The following is a 25,068-nucleotide window of genomic DNA, read 5'->3' on the forward strand; positions in this document are numbered from 1 at the left end:
TTCAGGACAGACAGACAGACAGACAGGGAAATAGATCTGTCAACAAATCCACACCTGCTGTGTAGAGTTCGTTGCTGCAATATGAGACGATGGTGACAGGGTTAAATAGGGGGATGGACACAAATGCATTGAGGTGGAACATCCAGGCTCAGGGACAGTCTACCTCCAACGGCGAGATCCCAGAAGCAAGCAGACAATGGGGCGGTGGTTTGTTTCCTGGTGGCCTTACCAATAATTATCCGGCTGTCCACCATTGGCAACAGGAAACTGGGCCTTTGCTTTGATCTGGCCAGGCCTCTTCCTGGGTTTCTGAGGGCTGGTTTTAGATGGTGAACCCCGGCTGCTAGTTTTAAAAGTCACCAGGTCAGGGGAGGGAGCCGAGTCCCTGGAGACGGGCCCTTCCCAAAGTTCACCTCCTCGAAATGGACAGGCGCCAAACTCAGACCAAGACAGGCACCTGATATCTCTCTCCGCACATCATGCAAATCTATTGGGATGCAATGTTCTTCCTTTTAAATGGCAGCGGATCTTGACCCTAAGCCGCCCGCAAAACGGCAGTGTCAACAGTGGCCCTGATGAGCACCAGCGAACATCTCTTTCCTCCCCTTTTCCCTTCCAGAGCAGCCTCAGTTTTCAATCTCTTTCTTTTTCTCTTTTTCATTCTCTCTCTCTCTCTCTCTCTCTCTTTTCCTTTCTGGGTCCAGGGCTGACTGGGTTAAATCAGGTTGGCTCCTGATTGCGATCTGTCAGTTTTTTAGGCTGGTGACGTGGGGAGAGAGCAGGCAGGCAGAGGGTTTGGGTTGTGGAATCGATACCAGTGGCTTTGGGCTGAAAAGCAGCAAGCAGGGCAGAGCTCTCTGGAGGAAGACAGAGGAATGAGAGAGAGAGAGAGAGAGAGAAGGAGACAAAGGAAGAGGTTAGTTGAAGCTGGACCGATTCTAAAACAAACTGAAAATTAAATGGACACCGGCCTTAAAAAAACAAACAAAAAACCAGATTTCCACGCATCTGATGAGGGATTTTCCTGGACATCCTCAGCTATTCCTGCAGCCAGTCAGTTTGACAGATCTGAAGAGAGTGCGACTTTAAAAAAAAAGAAGAAAAGGGGGGGGGGACTAAGAGGAGTGTGAAATGCAGATGGGTTTTTAATTTCTGACCAAAAGAGGGAGTTCGAATCTCTTTGCGTTCAGGAAGTGCCTTTCCCCCCTCTTTTATTTTTCTTTTATATTTTAAGCACCAGCAAAAGGTGGAGGAAGAGAGGGAGGGGGGAGGCAAGCCGCTTTGGGGGGGAGGAAATGCCTCTGAAGAAGCAGAATTGGCCAAGATGCTTTTTCTTTCTTTGAAAAACGCTCAGGTTTGAAAATAATTTCTCTTTTTCTTCTTCTCTTTCACTCTTGCTCTGCTCCCCCACCCCCGACCTTCTTACAGCCCTGCGTGCTTCCAAAATGCTCAGAAAATGCAACGCTTGACACTAGGTAAGGCACATAAATTATGACCCCTGTTATTAATTAATTGTTATTATTAATTATAAAAATTAGGAGGGGAGGGCCGTTCGGACTTTTGCACAGGGATGGAGAAGATGGGTGTGTGATTTCTTTGCTACGATTCGTAATCTGCCTCTTGATCTCCAAATCTGCCTTGAACTGGACGGGGCAGAGTGGGCAGGTGTCCCTCGCTTTGTGTGCAGGAAGTGGGGAGTGCCAAGACCACTTTACCTGTGGGGCAAGGAGCTTGTGGGGTCCTCTACATTCGGAAGCCGTGAGCATCTCTGAACAGTCTCTCCCCCAAGCACCCCAATTTCTGATGAGGACCTACCTGTTTCGAGAGTGCAAAAAGGGGGGAACAAATGAGCTTTGAAGTTTGACCGGTGCACCCTTAATTTGGCATCCTTGATGAATGCATTTTCTTCTTTAAAAATCGGCTGCGTTCTCCCATGCCTGTGTTCCCCATCAGCCACTTCCCAGCACATAGCGAAACTGCGGAATTCGTGCCCACAAATTCTGTAGTGGTGGCGGCCACTGGCTTGCATGGCTTTCCTAGAGGACCTGGCAAACTTGTAGGCAGCTATCCATGGCTACCACTTGCCCCAATGGCTGTGTCCTCCCCTGTTGGAGGAAGGATGCCTCCGAATGCCAGTGTTGGGGGTCGCAGGTGGGGAGAGATGTGTGGCCCTCAGGTCCTTCCAGGTGGGCTCCCCATTGAGGAACCTGGTTGACCAAGGAGAGGATGGGATGAGAGACTCAGTGGGCTTCCTTTGACTTGACCCGGGAAGGCTCCCGCGGGGTAGACTGCCCTGGGATGAATCAGACCAGCAGTTCACCTGTCTCACGATTGCCTCTCAATGCCCGTTGACGGTGGTGTTGCTGTTGTCCTTGGGTCTTGATTGTGGGCATCTGCCCAGCCCCAGTGAGACCGCGATGTGGAGCAGATGATCCAGCCACAGGACTCTACCAATATCCCAATGGAACCCCCAGATCTAAAAGCAGTCTATCCACGTTCCTAGGTCCGATGGGGCATTTGTCCACTGATAGGCTGGGTGAGATGGGCTTTGCTTTGGCCCTGATCCAGCAGGCAGGCTCTTCCAGTTTTCTTATGGAACCTCCAGGTCCAGAGGCAGTCTAGCTGGATCAGGCATAGGCAATCTCGGCCCACCAGATGTTTGGAGACTACAATTCCCATCATCCCTGACCGCTAGGGATCATGGGAGTTGCAGTCCCAAAACATCTGGTGGGTTGAGGTTGCCTACGCCTGAGCTAGATTCTTTGGGGCTTTTGGCTACTGAAATAAGAGGGAGCTGGACCTTGCAGCTTCATTTAACAGGGCTTTCCTTATGCTCTTATGGAACCTCCAGGTCCAGAGGCAGTCTATCTAGATTCCTCAAAGGCCCACCTAGTCTAGACACTGAGCTAGGTGAGCCTTTGAGCCTGATCCAGGAGCCAGGCTCTTCTGTATGTTTTGATGCTCTTCTGTCCCACTGAAGGTTCTCAAGGACGGTAAGAAACACCACCTTGGTCTTCTCCAACCAACCAACCAACCACCACCTTCCAGAGCCCGTAGCGCCCATCCTCCCAGAGCCCCGCTGAGCTGGAGATTTCAGACCCGGTTCGTCCAACGGATGGGAAGGTGATGGCCTAGGGCCAGGGGTCTTGCACCATGAACGTCCAGCTGAGCTTGGAGAACGGCGGGGACATGTCCATCCAGGAGCAGGAGCTGATGCACAGCGACAGCCGGGCCCTGCACTCGGCCCTGCAGAGGCCGTCGCTGGTGGCCTCCGTCCTGGAGGGCAGCGAGTACCACCGGGCAGAGCACGCCCTGGCCACCACCTTGCACCCGGGGCTGGGCTTTGGTGGGGAGTCGCCCTCCGCCGGGGCGGGGAACAGCTACACCACCCTGACGCCCTTGCAGCCCCTGCACGAGAAGTTCCACCATCACCACCACCACCACCAGTGCCTCCCCATGGGGAACGTCATCGGCAGCTTCACCCTCATGCGGGAGGACCGGGGCCTGGGCGCCGGGGGGAACTTCTACAGCCCCTACCCCAAGGACATCGGCATGGGGCAGAGCCTGTCCTCCCTGCCCAGCCCGCAGCTGGGCCCCATGCACAACTATGCAGGCCACTCCTCCGCCCCGCTGGGCAACGAGAAGATGGTGTTGGGCAACGGCTTCGAGGCCCACTCAGCCGCCATGTTTGGCAGGATGGAGCAGCACTTCTCCCGGGAGATGTCCCCCTCGCAGAACTCCACCATGGCCTCTCCCAGCGCCATGGGCCAAACCCCCTACGGACACCCCCGGGCGGAGATGAACGCCCGGCCCAACCCGCCCATCGCCACCCAGACCACCGTCCTCTCCAGCCAACTGGAGGAGATCAACACCAAGGAAGTGGCTCAGAGGATCATCGCAGAGCTCAAGCGCTACAGCATCCCCCAAGCCATCTTCGCCGAGAGGGTCCTCTGCCGGTCGCAGGGCACCCTCTCGGACCTCCTGAGGAACCCCAAGCCCTGGAGCAAGCTCAAGTCCGGGAGGGAGACCTTCAAGAGGATGTGGAGGTGGCTGCAGGAGCCCGAGTTCCAGAGGATGGCAGCTTTAAGGTTAGAAGGTAAGATAATTTTTGACCCCCACCCTCCCCCAGGTGCAAGCTGTAAGCAAGGCTGGAACAATACAAGGAAGCGAGGAGGGGCTGTTGCCGCCCCCCTCAAGGTCCTCAACAGACGTGGCAACCCTATATATCAGGGCTTCGCAACCTTTTCAGGGCCACTGCCCCCCATAGCTGTCAATGTTTTCCTTTTTTTAAGGGAAATTCCCTTATTCTGAATAGGATTTCTCACAAGAAAAGGGGAAAGTTGACAGCTATGCTGCCCCCTCGGGTCCACAAACTCATCCCCTGTGTCTGCTACCCCAATAAAAGCATTACAGTGGTACCTCAGGTTAAGTACTTAATTCGTTCCGGAGGTCCGTTCTTAACCTGAAACTGTTCTTAACCTGAAGCACCACTTTAGCTAATGGGGCCTCCTGCTGCTGCACCGCCGCTGGAGCACGGTTTCTGTTCTCATCCTGAAGCAAAGTTCTTAACCTGAAGCACTATTTCTGGGTTAGCAGAGTCCGTAACTGAAGCATATGTAACCTGAAGCGTATGTAACCCGAGGTACCACTGTATTCAGAACAGCGGTTTGCATGACCCACAAAGGAAGATGGTAGCTCAATAAAATTCATTGACTCACAGAATTGTAGAGTTGGGAGCACAGGAGCCCATTCCTAGGGGGCCAAAGTCCCTTCTGCCCCCCCGAATAAAATATTTGAGGGGGCCAGCCCCCCCTCCAAGTTGATGTGCATTGACATTCAAATGGTGTCTCATTCATAATCTTGTGGTCAGTTATGTGGGTTGGGGCTTAGCTAGGGCCCCCCCATTTTTTTATTCAAGTTGGCACCCCGAGGGACCCTGAGGGTCATCTAGCCCAACCCCCTGCAATGCAGGAATCTCAGTGAAAGCATCCGTGACGGACAGCCATCCAGCCTCTCCTGAAATACCTCCAAGGAAGGAACGTCCAGCATCTCCCGAGGGAGTTCAAAAGAGGAACAATTAATTGCACATTTATTCGAAAGCAAAACTATTTGGTTTAATTAAGTGAGCAGAATGGATAAACTGGATCCAGCGCTATCGGCTTTCCAAAGTCTGTTGGGCGTTGGCGTCTCCTGCACCCGCTGCCGCCCCCTTGCGCCTTAGCTCTCCACTAGGGAATCCCACCCCCCATTCTCCCGGTGGCACCACCCACTTGGGAACCGCTGCTATCAGAGCCCATTAGGTGGGGTGGAGCAGCGTCCGCTTCTGCCGGCAGCAGAAAGCACCCCCTTACTGAGTTTCACCCCATAGGTGGAGAAGACATGGCCATAGCCTTGCTCAGTGCTCTTCCCTGGCTGAATTTGGCGATGGGGTTGCGTTCCAGCGTGCGGTGGAAGCCGTGGGGTGCGGTGGTGGCAGTCGGGGGGCAGGCAGGAGACGGCACATTCCCATCTTGCCTCAGGTGGCGAAATGGGATGGGGCGCCCCCAACTGCTCTATGCAGGCCCTTGCTTGGGAGTCAAGACTTGCTGGACTCTCTAGGCCTGGCTGCTGAGACAGCAGACCTGCCAAGGGTCTCGTCGAAGGAGGAACACCTTGTCCAGCCCAGGGGTTGGGGAAGAAAGGAAGGGCTTCTTCCTCACACAGCCCGCAGTTAAACTGTGGAACTCACCCCCACAGGAGGCAGCTATGGCCACCCACCTTTGAATGAGGATTAGACAAATTCAGGAAGGAGGATTGGGCTATCGGTGGCTACAAACCACAGCAGCTGTGTACTCCCTCCAGCAACGGAGGCAGATTTAGGGGGTCGTGACTGGTCTGCCCTCACTGGGTGCTGAGCCGAGAGGGCACCGCGACAAAGACTTTGAATGGAAGTCGAGAGGCAGGGATGCGCACTGAATTTTGGTGTTGCACAGGGCACCGCTGGAATTTGAAAGCCCCTCTGGAGAAGACCCGTTGCTGCGAATTGCAAGCACTCAGGTTGTGCTTTTGGGCTTCCAGTTGGAACATCAGGGTGCTGGGCTAGACAGGACCCCTTTGGCCTCATCTCCTGATTCTTTAATTTTCCCCCCAAAGATCTTTATTGAAACTTAACGTATATACATAATAACCAAAATTCCCAATGATTCCCTCATATAAAATATAATATCTAAATTACAACAGCTGCATAATTATACACTTAATTATAAAACCCACCCCCACCCTCTACAGCAATTCAACTTCTTTATATTTCTTTCTACCTTTCCCCCTTGCATTCTATAATAAATTATTTTTGTTAAATTCTTATTTTTCCTTCTTTCTTTGTTTTGTTATTGCTTACATTTCTTATTCTAAGCTCATTAACATATCATTTTTAGAATAATATTTTGACATACAATCTTCAAAATACTTCCACTCCATTCTTAACTTTTGATTTGATTGATATCTTATAATTGAAGTTAATTTTGCCAATTCTATATGCTCACTTAATTTACAAATCCACTCCTCCTTTGTTGGTGTGTCCTGAGATAGGGTAGTGATTGCTACTAAATGGAAATCACAGCCAAGCTCTCCTTATGGAACCTCCAGCTCCAGAGGCAGTCTAGCTAGATTTGTATGTTATCAGGGGCGTTGGCCATTGAGGGAAGAGGGTGCTGGACCAAAAGGGCCCTCATTGGCCGGATCCAGCAGGTCTCTCCTGATGTCCTTACACTGGGCCTCTTCTGAGAGACAGGACTGGGCTTGGAAGAAGGTCGCCATCCCAGAAATCCTGCACCCAGCCTTCCAGGCCACAGGCTGGGATGGGTTGCCAGGGTGAAAAGATGGAGTCAGAGTTTTTTGGCGCCAGCCTGAATATTCAAGCCACCAGGTTTGTCAGGCCCCTGGGATATCCAAACGCTCCAGGTGTGTGGGAACATCTGGCCTTCCAGATGTTACTGAACTACAACTCCCATCTGCCCCAGCAAGCATGGCCAATGGTCAAGGAGGATAGTGGGACTCTGAGCCCCTCTAAGCGCCATTCCCCAGCCACAGGCAAGGATCCGCACACTGCCATGGGCAAACCCAGTGGAAGTCCACGACGGTGGCGAGGAGATCGAACCCTGCGCTCCCTCCTCGGCCGGTTCTTTCGAGGCTGACCACAAGACAGGGCTTCGTTGGGGCCTGCAAAATGCCTCTGTGTGGGTGTTTGGGTGCTGGGCTGCTGCTCAGCGCCATTCCCTCCCCCCCCCCATCCCTTGCAAACTGTCATTCACTCGCATGATCACAGAGAGGCGGGTGGAGATGGCTGAGTGTGGAAGTAAACCCTCACAGTTGTTATTATTATATATATATATATATATATATATTTGCTTTCGTATATATATATATATATATATATATATATATATATATATATATGGCATGAGGGAGGAAAGAGCCAAAAGGTCACCATTATGGCGACTTCTTGAAAACTGTTAAGTCCTGAATATCGGAGCGCTGAATGAATAATCACCCTCTCGGATCCATTATTGTTGGGTAATATGAATCTCGGCTATTGATTAGGCTTTTTGCAATAGAGTCGGATCCAATATCTGTAAGAGTGGTTTGCTGGGGTTGGGGGGGTTGGGGTAAGATTGCCCAATAAATAGGGAAATCTGTCCACAGATTCTTTGTGGTTATATTTCTGCTTTCCTTGTATTGTTCTGAGCTTCCCTCCAATATTTTCCCGTGGCCTCTACTGGATGCTACTGCAAGCGTCGAATTGCCCCCTCCGAAAAATTTCCTTGCCAGTAAACACACGCTGCTCTGTTCTTCCGTGCCTCTAGCTCTCGTGATTCAAGGGCAAACTGAGATGGATAATCTATTTGGAATTATCTAAATTATATCTAAATTATGGGTGTTGCTGGGTTTAGTAGGATGTTGTATGTAATACGTGTGTGTGTGTGTGTGTGTGTGTGTGTGTGTGTGTGTGTGTAACAAAGAAAGAAAATTGGAGAAAGGTGTTAAAAGGAGATTTCGTTTTACAATTCAGTTGCAGGGCTTGAGTAGCGATCCTAACCCTACTTACCTGGGAGTAATCCCCATTGAATTTAGTAGGACTCACTTCTAAGACGACAAGCTTAAGGTTTTGCCATATGGCTGTGATCCTGCTCACACATCTTGGCTGGGAATAAGGCCTGTGTAGCATAAGCGGCAGTGGGAGGCTGGGCTTACTTCTGAGTAGACTTCCCCAGGGTTGAAAGTAAAGCATTAAAAACTACCCAGGATGTGTGGGGTGGTGTAATTTATTCTGAGTAAACAGAAGCACAAGGTGTTAAATATGATATAACTGTAGGGGTGGAAGGGGGTTCCCCAACGGTCATCCAGCTCAACCCCTTGTGATGCTGATTGTGTTGATTGTGGAATCCCCCGCAAGCTGCACTTTCCCAATTAAAAATTTGAAAGCTAATGTTGACATTAACATCACCAGATACACAAGCAGATGCATTTGCAAACCCGTTACTTTTCCACTGCAAAATTCAGAAAAGTGCGAATTTCGAAGGACGGCTGTGTTTCAATTGGCATCTGGGTTTGGAAAATATGAATTAAGTGGGATTGCCTACAGTGCAGACTGGATCAGATTTCTCTCCCCTGTCCCTGTTCTTTAAAGGGGAAAGCTCAAGTGGGGGGGGGGCTTTTTAGTTGAGACAAAAAAACGGCGATGAAGCGCAGGCAGGATAGAAATTTTAAAACTGTATGTAGTGTAGAAAAGGCAGAAGGCAGGGCAGAGAATTCTAGAGCTCTGGGTCATGAAACTGATGGCTGGTAGGTTTCGGGACAGACAAAAAGATAGCATCCTTCTTCATGCAACTAAGAGTGAGCTTGAGGGATTTGGCGCCAGAAAACAGGGTGACGGCCACAAGTTTCGCTGGCTTTAATTGGGATTAAAAAATAATCATGACTGCAGGTCTGTCCACAACTCAGTTGAACTGCCATGTGCAGGCGCAGTCTACCCTCAAGTAACCTCTATTCTCCCCCCCAATGGAGGAGGGGGCTTCATGGCCCACTTGTAAGCTTACTGCAAGCATCTGACTGGCCTGTGCTGGGAAGAAAGATGATGACTTGATGGGCCTTCTGTTTCATTCAGGAGGGTTCTTGCTAGGTTCTTGAGACAGGCTTGGGTTCTCCTTTGTGGTTCAAAAAGCAAGGCAAAAACATTTTTAGAGGTACAGGCTACTCCCCATTTACGTGGGGGTTACATTCCCAGGCACCGCACATTTGAGTGAAATCGCGTCTATTGGGAGCACCGTTGAAAAAACTGCAGGCGCTCTCTAAACCTCTGGAAACTCTTGAGAAACCCTTTAAAAAACCTAGCAGCACTTTCCAGACTCCCTCCAAACCTCCTTTCTCAAACTCCAACTCTCCATAGGCCTCAAAGGTCGGTGCAAAGGCTCTTGGGATTGCTAGACACTGTTTTCACACCATTTTTGCATTCGGGGTGTGTGGGCATTTCTGCCTCTTTAAGTGCCACTTCCAGGTTTGCAGCGATGTGCATGAACCCAGTTGCACGTAATTCGAACACACACGAATGGGGAGTTTCCTGTACCTGTAGAAATGTAGCAGGCAAGGGTGCCCATTGGGCCTGGTAGGGCAGAAAGCAGGGAGCCGGGCAGTAGGGGGCGCCAGAGCCAATGGCCAGGTGGAATCAACTCACCCCAGTTCTTGCCATCCTCCTCTTAGCTGCTGAGTTCTCCAAGGGGCAGCACAGAGACAAAGGTGAGCAGGAAAATAGCCAGGTGGGTGCTGACTGAGGTTGGTGGGGCAGCACCCCACTTGCCCAAATGGACCCCCCCTCTAACGGTAGCAGGGCTTAATGAATGCCAAAGAGGCATTTGCTGACCTGGAACAACGCAGACCACCATTCGATGGGGACTTGAACCTGCTATTTCACAGTTGCCTTCCTTATAGCACTGCCTGCCAACTCCTGCCTCCCGCCACACCCCTCGCCGTTTTATCCTCACACGATGACCCTCTGAGGTAGGCTAGGCCGAGAGATAGTGGCTGCCCCCAAGGTCACACGCAGCGAGAGGCGAGTGGGGATTTGAACTCGGGTCCCCAAAGTCCTGGCGCAACACGCAGGCACTCCCGTGCTACCGCCGAAAGACACACAGCAGAGCTGTTGCCCCTTTCACATTCCTTGTAATAGAATCCTACGGTGGGAAGGGACCCCCAAAGCTCATCTAGTCCAGCACCCCCCCCCCCCCCGCAATGCCAAAACACAGCTAAATAATCCCTGGAGGATGGCCAACAGTCCTCTGCTCAAAAACCTCCGGAGAAGGAAAGTCCACCATCTTCCACGGGAGTCGGTTCCACAGCCAAACAGCTCTCACCATCAGAGAGTTTAGTCAAAATCTCATTTATTGTAATTTAAATATAGTGGACGCTCAGGTTGCGAATGTGATCTATGCAGGATGCATGTTCTCAACCCGCGTCTGCACGTCTGCACACTCATGGGTTGCGATTCGGCGCTTCTGCGCATGCACAAAGCGCAATTTAGTACTTCTGTGCATGCACGACCACTGAAACCCAGAAATAACCCATTCCGGTACTTCCGGGATTTGGCGGTCTGCAACCCGAAAAAGTGCAACCTGAAGCAGCTGTAACCCAAGGTAGGACAGTACACCATTTCAGGTCCTCACCTCTTGAGCAGGAGAAAACAAGCTTTCTCCATCTTCCATGCGACAGCTCTTTAGATATTTGGAGATGGCTATCAAACCACAGGGACGCAGGTGGCGCTGTGGGTTAAAGCCTCAGCGCCTAGGACTTGCCGATCGAAAGGTCGGCGGTTCGAATCCCTGCGGCGGGGTGCGCTCCTGTCGTTCGGTCCCAGCGCCTGCCAACCTAGAGTTCGAAAGCACCTTCGGGTGCAAGTAGATAAATAGGGACCGCTTACTGGCGGGAAGGTAAACGGTGTTCTGTGTGCTGCGCTGGCTTGCCAGAGCAGCTTTGTCACGCTGGCCACGTGACCCGGAAGTGTCTGCGGACAGCACTGGCTCCCGGCCTATAGAGTGAGATGAGCGCACAACCCTAGAGTCTGGCAAGACTGGCCCATACGGGCAGGGGTACCTTTACCTTTATCAAACCACCTCTCAGTCTCCCTCTTTCCAGGCTAAACAAACCCAGCTCCTTCAACCGTTCCTCATCAGGCTTGGTTTCCAGGCTCTTAATCTTCTTGGTCTCCCTCTCTGCACACATTCCAGGCCGTCCTTTTTTAAAAATTGTGGTGCTCAGAACGGGACACAGTATTCCAGGTGGGGTTTGACCTTGGGTATTCAGTGCTCTTTCCCTGCAAATCCAGAACCAGAACTGGGTCTGCCCAGCGCGCCAGATGAGCTCATGTCCGAGGAGAGGGAGGAGAGACACCCACCCACCCCCGTGGAAAGGATAGACCAAAGGAATCAATGTCTCTATACTTAGATATGCTGAGACACAGTTATTCTAATAATATTTCCCGCGTGGCGGCATGCCCTGTCAAAAGATGACCATAAACCCAGACTTCACTCTGCTGACCATCACAAATGATATATAATGGCCAAGCATTGCCTTGATGGGAAATTAAAAAGGCGTCCTTTCCTTTCCTTTCCAAGATCACTTAGCTTGCCTTTGACCAATCCTGAATGTTGGCAGATCGAGGACAGATAAGAGGAAAGGCCTCTTCGTACATCACATAGTTGATCTGTGGATCACTTCCCCACAAGAGGCAGCAATGGTCCCCAATTTGGATGGCTTTAAAAGACAACTAGACAAATTCATGGAGGAGAGTAGGGCTAGTGGCGGCTGTTGTTGTTGTTGTTAAGTCGTGTCCGACACTTTGTGACCCCCTGGACCAGAGCACACCAGGCCCTCCTGTCTTCCACTGCCTCCCGCAGTTTGGTCAAACTCATGCTGGTAGCTTCGAGAACACTGTCCCACCATCTCGTCCTCTGTCGTCCCCTTCTCCTTGCGCCCTCCATCTTTCCCAACATCAGGGTCTTCTCCAGGGAATCTTCTCTTCTCATGAGGTGGCCAAAGTCTTGGAGCCTCAGCTTCAGGATCTGTCCTTCCAGTGAGCACTCAGGGCTGATTTCCTTCAGAATGGAGAGGTCTGATCTTCTTGCAGTCCATGGGACTCTCAAGAGTCTCCTCCAGCACCAGAATTCAAAAGCATCCATTCTTTGGCGATCAGCCTGCTTTATGGTCCAGCTCTCACTTCCATCCATCACTACTGGGAAAACCATAGCTTGAACTATACGGACTGCTATGGCGGCTACTGGTCACAATGGCTGTTCTCTGTTGCTGCGGTCAGAGGCAGCGGTGCTTCTGAACTGTTGGAAATTGGGGGAGGGTAGAATGTCTCGCTTACCCACAATATTTAGAGAAGTGCAAATGTCAAAGGCGAATTATTTCGTAAGGTAGGTTTTCATCCCCTGCCAAGGCAGGAAACTCTCCACGAAGGAGAATCCCACACTGTCCATGTCAAACAGCTCATAGCTTCAATAAGTTCTTCTCGTGTTTGTTGAAATAATTCTTCCAGGAAGCGGACCCCTCTGGGTCCAGCCCTCTGGGTCCCAAATTCTACCCTTCTTAATGCCGAGCTGAAATCGTTCTCCGCTGGGTCTCACCTTCTGAAACAACAGTGGGGATTTTTTTGTTCCATCATCTCCTTACTTATTTATAAGGCTATTTATAAACCATCAACTCTTTAAAAAAGGCAAGCAGTGTAGAATGGCAGTGTAGAATAAAACCATTACAGAAACATCGTAAAATGAAGAAAATCATAAATACGAAGAAAATCACTGAATGATAAAAAAAATAAATCTCTAGAAACCCCATTAGGATGAGAGATGCTGATGGGCTCTGTGTTGAGTGTGAGATTAGAATCTGAATTTTTCCAAGTTCTAGTCTGATACTCTGACCACTACACTGCACTGCCGTAAAGATAAGCTAGAGACTCAGGGGCAGTTCTTGTGCGAAATTTCAGGAGCCAGAGCAAAGAGAGTCTGTGGTAAGTGCCAGGCTGAGAGCTTTACAAAAATTGTACTTATTAGAGAGGTTTTTTTATAGTCTTTAGCGGCTTCCTGTTTATTATGACATAAGCTTTTCTGAGGCGCATGAAGTATGTGTATAGTTCACACACACACATATACACATACAAAAATACATAGCATAAAATAAAATCAGTTTAATCTGTGGAAAGCTTACATATTCACAATGATCGGATATTCCAGCAGACATTGGTGACAGAACAGAATTTTCCTGCTTATAGATCTGTGGTTGTTGATTTTTAAACGAACATCCTGCGTTATCTTGCCAAAACAACAACCCTGGGCATCTAAAAATGCAAAAGAAATAAATAATATTTTAAAGCAAAAATTCGACTAAATGCATCAGGGGGGGGAACAAATGCGATGAAACTCAGCAAGAATTCCAAACAGTAACTAGTACAACTCCAAAAGGTTGCCCAAGAAGACCACTAGCTACTCTCAAATAAACCCCAGTTTCAAGTCAAAGAAGATTGGCTTTGATGGTGTTCATAAACAGATAGAATTAAACTCACTGACAGGTTATAGTTCTGCCAACACTGTCTTTCACTGTCATTTCTGCACTGCAGAAGGCTGGACTAGATGAACCTTGGCAGTGGCAGACCTTGGGTCTCAAACTGAACTGCAAAATTCAGCCCCCCCCCCGCCTCTCACACTCCATTCTAAATCAGTTGTGGCGCCCCCTGCAGTGTCCCTGAGGCTCTGCGCCCAGTGCGACCAAACAGGTTGTGCTCTCCAAAATCCGCTTCTGTCCTTGGGGTCCCCTCTACGATTCTACGATTCTATAAATCAAAAACATTTTCAGTGGGTGACAAAATGGTCAGCACCGCAGCTGCCTGTCTGATTTAAGTGGGAAGGGTATATTCCCAATTACTGGTGCCATTTTGTTAAAAGCTCACATAGTCTATGCAACAGCTTTTCAAATATTTGGCTATCATGTAACTTTGCTCGGCTAGACATATTGAATTCCCTCCAATACGGATGCTGAAAATAATCAGACAAGGTTCCTATATTATCCCGTTAGAGATAGCAATATTATTCCCGGGCACAGATTGCGGTTTCTGGTTCAACCAAGGTGTCAAAAATCTTTGGCTCACACCACATGCCCTTAACCACCAGCCTCTTGTAAACTCCAACTGCTCGTTTGAAAGCGTATTAGAAAATTGAACAGCTGATGTTTATCCATAGCTTAATCCTGAATCGCAAAGGCTGTTTAGCGGTTCAAAAAGGCCAGGTTTCTAATGGCCACACAGTGCCATAGTCCTGGAGACTGCCATATGTGATATAGACAGGAGATGGCTTTCAGAGCATGTGCAGAGTGCAGGTCCTTACCACTGGTGCCCAATCACGGCACAGACTCTAACTTTGCATAGATTTGGGGGGGCGGGGGAAAATAAGATGGGAAATAAGAAAAAAATAACCCTCCTCACTGTGGATCACTGCTTAAAGTCTCTCTCTCCTCTTCCCAGTGCAGATTAGGAATGAATTTTGCACATTTGATGTACAGTGCCTAATATGGGCAGATTTCAAAGCTGGAAGAGTTTGTGCTTTTGATATTACACACACACAGAGGCCCAAAAATCTGTTAAAACTGACAGCACAAAAACATACCTTTCCTGCCACTGGGTGTGCCGTGACAAGGCCTCACAATTTCTGTGTGGCACCCTAGTGCTCATCCGTTCATTTGCATCCATCCCCCTAACCAAGAAAACCAGCTTCAAAGGACCCAGAGGTGAGTCTGAAACCTGATTGACAAGTCTCATTCATTAAAAACCCCCTCAGAATCTTAAGAGGCAAAATGGGGACAGCAAATGTCCGTGGTAAACCAGAACTCATGGTCCAGCTTTATTCCTCACCAACACCCAATTTATATGGCATATTTTTGGCATTTCTGTCCTGGGGGTGTTTAATTTATCCTCGTGGCAACCCTGCGAGGTTAAGGCTGAGGCAGAGTGCCCATGGAAAGGACTCCAGGACTATGGAACTCACTGCCACAGGATGGCCACTGACGTAAATGGCTTTTTAAAAAGGATTAGACGAATTTGTAAAGTCAGAGGCAGCGATGCTCCTGAGGACCAGTTTCTGGAAGCCACAAGAGAGTAGAGAGCTGCTCTTGGGCTCCAATCCTGCTTGTACCTGGTTGGCCGCTGTGAGAACAGGATGGCCCACTGGTCTGATCCAGCAAGCTGGGCTCTTCTTCTGCTCGTATGAGAGTGACCGGCTCAAGGTCACCCAAGGCCAAATGAAAATTTGAACTCTGGTCTCGCCAGACCCAAGCTGACCCTCTAACCGCTGCAACCGTGCTTCCAGCCAGCCTGTCTCTTTCCAAACACTGGGTGCTTTTAGACAACAAACACAGCAGCTTTTCATTCCTCCTCGATGCCGGCGCATCTCCTCTCAGCAACCAGGTTTTTAAAGACCAGGCCGCTGTTTCCCGCCCCCTCTCTCGACGGCATCCTTCGGTGACCCTCCCTGGCACCCTGGGTGTCTCCACCACGCTCCGTTTCCACCTGCGCGAGTGCCATTTCCCTGGCAGAGCAAGGGGCCTCGTCACCCGCGCCGGCAGAGAGCGACCGCTGGCTTGTTAGGAGCTAATGAAGCTGTCACAGGGTGATGGATCCATCAGAAGGACGGTCACGCACTGGGATGTCCAAGGGGGCCCAGGCGAGCCAGCGGACGCCTTGTGTCTCTTCCCCGAAGCAGCAGGAAGTTCCAAGGCAGCGTTTGGAAGTGGGCTTTCCTGGGAGGGAGGGAGGGAGGGAGGGAGGGAGGGAGGGAGGGAGGGAGGGAGGGAGAATCAGCAGCAAAGCTGCGTGAGGAACGATCCCGTCCCGGTGCCTCCCGCTGATTTGGGGAAGAGATCATTTGCCCCTCCTTTAAAAACCAGCACTGCCTCTTATGCTGCGTAAGGTGCGACTTACAAGCGAGTCCCACCACTAGGTCTTACTCTCAGGCAGGGATGGTGGGGAGGGAGAAATTGGCTTGCGCTTCCCGAAATCAACACACGAACCAAAACACATTGAGGCTTTGAAATTTGCACTTCTCTGAATTTTGCAAGGCAGTCCTCCTGCCCCAAAATAGAGTCGTGCGTGTGCCGTAAGATGCCATATATTAGGGGAACATAGAGAATTATTTGCTTGCGAAAAGCGAGGGGAAATTGGGAGAAATTTGCACTAAAGCACTTTTTTAGCAGGTTTTTTTTTCATTTGTTTATTGCAAACTGATGTGGAAACGCAGGAATCTGAAACGGGTTAAGTAAGAAAAATTAAAAATTACCGATTTGTCCGTTCTCACCTCAGGCCAGGACTGTTTTTTAGGACTGACTGCTTAATAATGCCAGTGGTATAAAGAGGTAAAAAACACTCTTTTTAATTTTACAAATGGGAGTTTGTAAAGGGAGGACAAGTGTCAAAGGAAGCAATGAGAACATTTGTGTAGAAAAGTGATTTTAAGCATGCACACACGCATACTGCAAGCAAAACACACAATTTTAACTATTTTTATTTTACGAAGGGTCAACGAATTTACTTAAATTTTAGTCCATTCATTGCCCTCCGTTTAACCATGAGACTGACTCAGTTTTAAAAGAAAGTTTAAAACCTGTGCATTCTCCCCCAAACCTCAGTATTGGTGGTTGACATATTTCTATTTTATTTTTAATCACAGCTCCCCCAATGGCTCTCTAAAAACAAAACACACACAGCTTAACACTTCCTTTGTTAAAAGCAGAGAGTTTGAGCGAAGGAGGCATCTTAAAAGTACAATTTGCTTTTTTTTTAATAAAAGAAGCAGCAGCCACCCATTGCTTTTTTAGAAGAGAAAGGCTCCCTTTAACGATTTTTAAGACGTCCCCCTTTGTAGCGACACCACCGGCCTCAAAATCATTGCCCCGAAATTAAAAGCAGGTGTGCTCTTAACACTTGGCCTCCCTTTTCACAAAAACCAGCCGAGAACGGTTCTGGGCAGGCTTCCTTAGAATTAAACTCCAATAAACCCAGCTGGGGCTTACTCCTGAGTAAACAGGCACAAGCACAGCTCTCTTTAACCTTTAATCAATCCATTTAACTGCGCCAAATTCTCAGGATGTCGTCGATAGATTATTAGAGGGGCAGCGGGGATGTATTTTAAATGGAGTGGCAGTTGGTGTTGGATCGGGCCCCATCCTAATGAGCAATGGGGGGGGTAGGACCGTTTGGATTCTGCACATCCGGTTCAGTTGGGCCAGGCCTGCTGTGACATGATGGAGCGCTTGAACATATTAGCGCAAGCAAGCGTGAATGTCAAGATTCGGGGACGTTTTCCTGATGGGTCGGCCATGTTGTCGAGAGCCCAACTGCACGGCGATTGGCTATTAATATCATGGTGGCCGCAGAAGCATTTCCCATTGTCCAGGGTGTTTGTGTGTGTGCAAAAAGCTCGGTTAAAAAGTCTGGGCAATCCACGCAGAATCGAGCAGCTGTTTGGGGTGGGGTGGGGCGGTAGGGGAAGGCAAGCCGTTCTATCCTGCCCCCCCCCCTGCCCTCGACCTACTGAGGGACTTCATATAAGGGGAAGTCATTGATTTTATTTTCTGCGGCAGACACAGTCACAAGCTAGCAAGCGGTGTGCTCTCCCAGAATCCCCTCTGTTCCGTTCCCCAGGGTGTTTTGTTCTGCAAAGCAAAACATTGATTTTTTCCCCCGTTTTGATTGGCCCAAAATTGCCCCTTCTTGGTTTTAACCCTGTGCCCAAAATGTGCATGTTTTTGTTTGGGGGAAGCAGGGAGAAGAGAGCGAGAGAGATTAAATTTCTGGATTTCCCCACCTCCAGTTTGACCCAATTGTTGTTGGGATGCACAGACAGATCAGTGCCTCTCCTGAAGTTGTTGGACTTCCACCCAGGGCAAATGAGAGTTGGAGTTAATGGATGCGGGAGAAATTTGGTTCAGATTTTAAAGCAAATCTCCCTAAATCACACTGACGTGTGTATTGAAACATAGCGATCCTTTGATGGTCACACCTCTCTGAATTTTGCAATGTGTTTCTGCAACCAAATAATGTGTAGGAGAACACATACGTTGGGTGGGGAAGGGTGTTTCAAAATGCATATATATTTGTGAAAAGAGCATGCAGGAAAATGCATCAGCTGGGAGAATCACTTGCAAAACATAGCTGTCAATATTTCCCCTTTTTAAAGGGAAATTCCCTTATTCCGAATAGGATTCCTCGCAAGAAAAGGGAAAAGTTGACAGCCATGCTTGCAAAGGCATCTGTATTTGGCAAAAATGGCATACAAAAACGGGCTCGTTAGGAGAAATGAAAACCCTGGTGAATTTTTGTAAGGACCTTTTTAAAGAAATCTGCAGAAAGTTGCAGAAATGGAGAACTGAACTGGACAAAGGACAAATGAATAGAAACTGAAATTAACAGACTTTTGCTTCACTGCTTGTAGTCCAGCAACAGGGGAGGGGGCACAGAGTTTTCCATCTCTGTTGTAAATCTCTCTCAAGAATATTTTATAACACCTCCCCCCCCCCCAAAAAAGTGCATGGTTCTGACATTTAGAGGACTGGACACTCTGTTCCATCTGCTTGGAGAAAGTTTAAGTAAGTGATACAAACCACATTCAATGGGGAAAGCATAAAAATAAAAATAAAAAATAGGAAGAATAAACTGAGCTGGATGGGCAGGCGGCTGATCACTTGGCAGCCACAAAGGGGATTGTTGGCTATTTTTAAATTTCTAACAGAATCAGCATGATAGGGATGGGGAGAGAAATTCAACTCTGTTCTCATTTAAAGCCAATTCTATCAAAGCTGCACTTTTGCAAACAATGTGCAGACCAGAACATAGCCGCCTGTCAAAATTCACACCTATCCAAATTCTCCAGCACTGCTCTCCAAACAAAAGTGCATTTATTACGGCAAAGTGGGCATACAAATGAGGGTATTAGTCAAAAGAACATGGATATATTCATTATATTGGGGGAAGGTGGAAAAATGCGTGGATTAGTCAAAACTTCACGCAAAGATGTGTTCGTTAGAAGGAATTCGCACACAAACGCTGGCGAATTCTCACGAGGACTAAAAATAAAGAAATCCTCAAATTGCTGCAAAATGTGGAGAGCTGAATTTAATATTGGGGGGAAATGAGAAAGGGGGAGAACCGAAATGGACAATCTTCATGCGGCGTCACACAAATTGTCGCATGAGCAGATGGGGTCCAAGTGTGTGGCTGCCTTGCTGCAAGATTCAGGCCCCATCTTCACGATCCGTTTAGAGCAGAATCACGCCACTTTTGCAGTCATGGCTTCCCTCCCTCAAAGAAGCCTGGGAACTGTAGTTTAAGGGTGCCAAGAGTTGTGAAACCACCCTATCCTCCTCACAGAGCTACAGTTCCCAAAGTTGTTTAAAGACCAACCCCTCTTCCCAGGGAACTCTGGGAACTGTAGCTCTGTGTGAGGGGAAATAGGTCTCCTAGCAGCTCTCCACACCCTCAGCAAACTACAGTTCCCAGGATTCTTGGGGGGGGGAGCTGTGACTGTTTTAAGTGGGATGACGCTGCTTTAAGTTTAAAGTGCAGATGGCGCCTTGTTCATGAAGGATGCAGCTTTTAGTTGCGGTGCCAAATGGAGTCTCTCCATCCAGAAACAGGCATCACCTCCAAAAAGGCAGAGGCCAAATAATCAGAGATCCGAGTCTCCAGCATGCCTGGCCTGTCAGATTCCGGACAACCCTGCTGGTCCGTTTCCCACACCGACATCGGGCGCAAGCCCTGCTCCAGATCCACTGGCGGCGCAAGCTTATGTGGAGTTGCCATTGAGAGGTTCCTCTAGTCCTGCTTCCCCCTAACCCAGCGGTTCTCAACCTGTGGGTCCTCTGATGTTGTTGGACTACAACTCCCATCACCCCTAGCTAGCAAGGCCAGAGCTCAGGGATGATGGGAGTTGTAGTCCAACAACACCTGGGGACCCACAGGTTGAGAACCGCTGCGGCCTCACCTGTGCGCTTGCTTCTGCGACCCTGGATATTTTCTGTCTACACCCATCCATCGGCAGACGGTTCAAAAAAGGCAAACATTTCACTCACTACTACTCAGGGGAGACGTTTTTCTCCCTCTCTCGTAACTCTGGGAACCGGGGGGACAGCCAATGAAGCTGAACAGGACAGAGGAAAGAAATAAATTGTTCGTGCAATGTGTCGTTGAACTGTGGAAATCACTTAAAAGAGGACTGGGCACTTCCACGGATGAGTAATGTGGATTGTTGGGGACACGGGTGGTGCTGTGGGTTAAACCACAAAGCCTAGGACTTGCCGATCAGAAGGCCGGCGGTTCGAATCCCCACGACGGGGTGAGCTCCCATGGCTCTTTCCCTGCTCCTGCCAACCTAGCAGTTCGAAAGCACGTCAAAGTGCAAGTAGATAAATAGGTACCACTCAGGCAGGAAGGTAAATGGCGTTTCCGTGCGCTGCTCTGGTTCGCCAGAAGCGGCTTAGTCATGCTGGCCACATGACCCGGAAGCTGTACGCCGGCTCCCTCAGGCAATAAAGCGAGATGAGCGCCGCAACCCCAGAGTCGGCCACAACTGGACCTAATGGTCAGGGGTCCCTTTACCTTAATGTGGATTATAACTAGCTATGATGGTTCTGCTCTGCCTCCATAGTTGCTTCTGAATGCCAGTAGCTGGAAACCACAGGAAGGGAGAATAGCTCTTGTGTTCGGGCCCTGTTTGTGGGGTTCCCCCTTGGGGCATCTTCTTGGCCACCGCAAGAACAGGACGCTGGACTCGATGGGCCACGGGCTTGATCTATTATGTTCTGTATAAACCTTTTCCTCCCTCAGTAGCTTTGCTAGGTAAAAGTAAAGGGAGCCCTGACCGTTAGGTCCAGTTGTGGATGACTCTGGGGTTGCGGCGCTCATCTCGCTTTACTGGCCAAGGGAGCCGGCTTACAGCTTCTGGGTCATGTGGCCAGCATGACTAAGCCGCTTCTGGCGAAGCAGAGCAGCGCACAGAAACGCCATTTACCTTCCCGCCGGAGTGGTACCTATTTATCTACTTGCACTTTGATGTGCTTTCGAACTGCTAGGTTGGCAGGAGCAGGGACCGAGCAACGGGAGCTCTCCCCGTCGCGGGGATTCGAACCGCCGACCTTCTGATCGGCAAGTCCTAGGCTCTGTGGTTTAACCCACAGCGCCACCCGCAACCCAAGTGGCTTTGCTAGCTCTCCCCTAAAATAATAGGCAGCCTCCCCGACTCCGTGTTTCCCAAAGGGCGAGGGGATGGGGTCCCCGTCTCGCTTTTCCTCGGCGCAGGCGTTCCGTCGTTCCCTCCCAGCAAGGGTTAATGCAAAACTGGCTGGTCTTTGCAGCTGGCGTAGCTTGGATCTGATCAATATTTTCTATCAGTGTGCAGGCAGTGCAGAGGCAGGGGGCGGAGGTGGGGGGGGAGCTGAGCCCACTCAGGGAAGATGTGGAGAGGGAAGGAGGAAGACGGGAGAGTGAAGGGAGCTTGTCACGTTTCACAGCCGCAAGGCAGATACGCCATACAGATTAGGGCTTCTTCAAAAAAATGAAATGAAATGAAAAGCCTCACCACTTCGTGCCAAAAGACCTATATTATTATTATTATTATTATTATTATTATTATTATTATTATTATTATTAAATCTAATTTCATTTCTTCCCTCCTCTCTCTCTGGTGCCTCTGATCTGGGACTGCCCCATCTGCTGTTTTGTTTTGTTTTATAATTGATCTGATTTGAAATATTTGCCTGCCGACTGTAAGGGGCAGGAGAGGGTCTTGTGGGACGGCATATGATTCGGCTATAATACAGAGGTGTAAACTTGTGACTGGGTCGTAGCCAATGCTCTTCAGAGGAGATCTGCTGAAATTCGTCCACGTGAACTTAGTTTCGTAAATTTCGGCAGGTCTGCTCTAAGCAGAACTTAATTTGATATCTGTTATCCACGTTTTATAATCCGGCTTTTCTTAATTCCGTCCATCTACCTCTGGCCTGGGACCTGCCACAGCTGCAATTTGATTTGCATTGGTCCCATTTAAAATGTTTTTTGGACACTTTTGTAAGGAGGCGGGCGAGGCAGCGAGGGAGATCCCAATTGCGTTGTACACTTAACATGTAATAAAATGTTTAGAAAGCAGGAAAAAGTAAACTACAAACATCCCCCCCCCCCAAAAAAACCAGTGCAAGACCACAACAAAGGCCAGCAGGCAGACAAGCAAAGCTGTTAATGAATTAAGACTATTTTTTTAAAAAGTTAATTGTATCGTGTTTTTTGCTCCCATTGCTAGTGAGTTTTCTTTTCTTTTTATCTGGTTCATTATTTGGAACACAATTAAAAAATAAAAAATAAAGGACCCAAAGCAGCTTTAAAAAAATAAAAATGAAAGGGAAAATATAACATGGTATATATATATAAAAATAGACATAATTAAGGAAGACAGCAAAGGAAGATAAGGAGGTGCTATATACCAGGTCAGATCCTTGGTCCATCTAGTTCAGTATTGTCAACACTGGCAGGCAGCACAAAGTGGCTGCTAGACTGAGCAACGGCCCTCCCTTGAAAAGCAAAGCAAGTTTCTAGTCCTCAAGTGCTGCCTCAAACAGGAACATAGAAAGGTAGTTGCTTTATGCCACGTTAGACCCCTGGTCCATCTATCTCAGTACTGTTTATATATACGATATACGATATCTTTATTGTCACTGTCCCATGCAGAACAATGAAATTGAAAAACTACATAAAACATTCAAAAACCCCTAAAAACTCTGAAACACCCATTTTAAAACACACTATACTATAGAGACCCCTTATGCTGTGTTTAGAACCAGAATTGCATTTGGGTAAAAACTGTTTCTCAGGTGGCTAGTCCTGGCCTTTATAACCCTGTACCTTCTTCCAGAAGGCAGAAGCTGAAAGAGATCATTTCCGGGGTGCGCACTATCCTGCGCTATCTCTGCCTCTTTCTTATGGCACCTGACAGCATAGATTTGATCTAAGGTGGGAAGAGTGCACCCACTTATTCTCTCTGCAGTCTTTACAACCCTGGACAGCATTGTAGATGGGCTCTCTGGGATTTCAGGCTGCTCCTGACACCAAGGAGCAGGTTTTCATCACTGTTTGGATACAACTGGACGCCATTTTGAATCAAGATGGCAGACAGAAACTTTCCAAGCTGCCCTGATTCTTACCACCGACTGCAAAACTGCCCTGGTTTGGTTGGTTTCTTGGGATTCCCAAGCAATGCCAGGCACTTTCCCTTAGTAAAGACATACAGGATACAATTGGATATTGAAAAACAGATTAACAGTGTGCTAGACGCTGTACAAAAATCTAACTTCCGGCCTGCCACCAAGTGAAATGGTTTTGCTTTCCTTGTGCGGCCCTTTTAGATGTAAACATTGACACTGGGATAAAGTTGGGACAGAAATCTGTGCTATCAGACACACACATTTCCTACCCACCCAAAAGCCCTCCTGCCGAAGCCATCGCCCTCAAGCCATCCTGAAAAGTTATCCTGCAGATTGTTAATTAAAATAAAAGACTCATTTAGAAATAAGAAAACCTGCAAGGTTTTAATACAGGGCTGTAAAATCTCAGCCCATTAAATGTTAATGGAGACCCTTTGCCAGGTTGCTTAATAATGTCTTAGCTTTGCAAAATTACATCTTGTTTTAATATTATGATGGACCTGGGTGGCTGTTAGCACTGCCGTCTCATTCCCTTCCCTATCTTCTTTTCCTTTTCGTGTGTGCATCACCTCCATTTTATGTCCATTTCTGGCAGCTGTCAAAAGAAGCCACAGGGGGGAATGCAGGCAAGGGATTGCCAACTGATCAGGAGAATAAGGATCTGGACGCTCTTGTGCTTTTCACAGAATTTGGCAGGCCTAAACTTTTCACGGCAGCGAGATAAGTTGGCAGTGCTTGGTTGACAAGGGGGAAGGAGGCGGCTTGGCCCCACCAGCAATTTATATATTTTTTACATAGTTGCATTGCTGGAGAACATGTTGTTGTTGAGTTGTTTAGTTGTGTCCGACTCTTTGTGACCCCCTGGACAAGAGCACGCCAGGCACTCTTGTCTTCCACTGCCTCCAGCGGTTTGGTCAAACTCATGTTGGTAGCTTCGAGAACACTGTCCCACCATCTCGTCCTCTGTTGTCCCCTTCTCCTTGCGCCCTCCATCAGGGTCTTTTCCAGGGAGTCTTCTCTTCTCATGAGGTGGCCAAAGTCTTCTTGGAGCCTCAGCTTCAGGATCTGTCCTTCCAGTGAGCACTCAGGGCTGATTTCCTTCAGAATGGAGAGGTTTGATCTCCTTGCAGTCCATGGGACTCTCAAGAGTCTCCTCCAGCACCAGAATTCAAAAGCATCAATTCTTCGGCGATCAGCCTTCTTTATGGCCCAGCTCTCACTTCCATAGATCACTACTGGGAAAGCTGGAGAGCATAGCCTGCCACAATCTGGAAGTTGTTAGTGTATGGGCTTTATGGATGTTAACAGACCCACTAACTCTCCAAGGGGCCGGTAAATAATTGGCAACCATATTTACACAAAGCTACAGGTGAAAGGAGGGTCTCATCCCATGGATTTAAGCGCAACAAGGGACAGTGTTTTCTTACAAGAAGAACACTATACATCCACCACTGTTCTTCAACATTGGGACCCCACCCCTGATGTCATTGGACTACAACTCCCATAATCCATGGCCAATGTGATGGGTTTTGTAGTCCAACAACGTCTGGGGACCCAGACACTGCCAGACACTTTATACCACCAACGGTGGTAATGGGTGTGAGGGGAGATGCTTAGCCTTCACAAGCTCAAGGGATGGAGCTTAAACCTCTCCTCCATATACCCACCAACCTCTACCATTAGGGGGCGCCACTGCTCTTTTGCCCCTCAATGTCCCACAATTCCTCTTTTCCTCCTCCAAGCTTCCCACGTTGGCCCCCTTCCTACCTCAAGGTAGGAATGGTGGAGAAATTCAATTAAGGTCAC

The 25,068-nt window shown here is 48.7% G+C and overlaps 1 protein-coding gene across 1 annotated transcript in view; it reads left to right on the forward strand.

Moving 5' to 3' along the window:
- The first annotated feature begins 785 nt into the window (after positions 1 to 785).
- Positions 786 to 25,068, forward strand: part of LOC114587120 (hepatocyte nuclear factor 6-like) — a 31,341-nt gene continuing 7,058 nt past the window's right edge. The window contains exons 1-3 of the mRNA XM_028711066.2: positions 786 to 916; positions 1,429 to 1,475; positions 2,981 to 4,096. Coding sequence (XP_028566899.1) covers positions 3,154 to 4,096 — 943 coding nt within the window. The 5' untranslated portion in view covers positions 786 to 916; positions 1,429 to 1,475; positions 2,981 to 3,153. The remainder of the gene's footprint in view (positions 917 to 1,428; positions 1,476 to 2,980; positions 4,097 to 25,068) is intronic.

Source organism: Podarcis muralis, chromosome 16, assembly GCF_964188315.1.
Source record: "Podarcis muralis chromosome 16, rPodMur119.hap1.1, whole genome shotgun sequence".
Lineage (NCBI taxonomy): Eukaryota > Metazoa > Chordata > Lepidosauria > Squamata > Lacertidae > Podarcis > Podarcis muralis.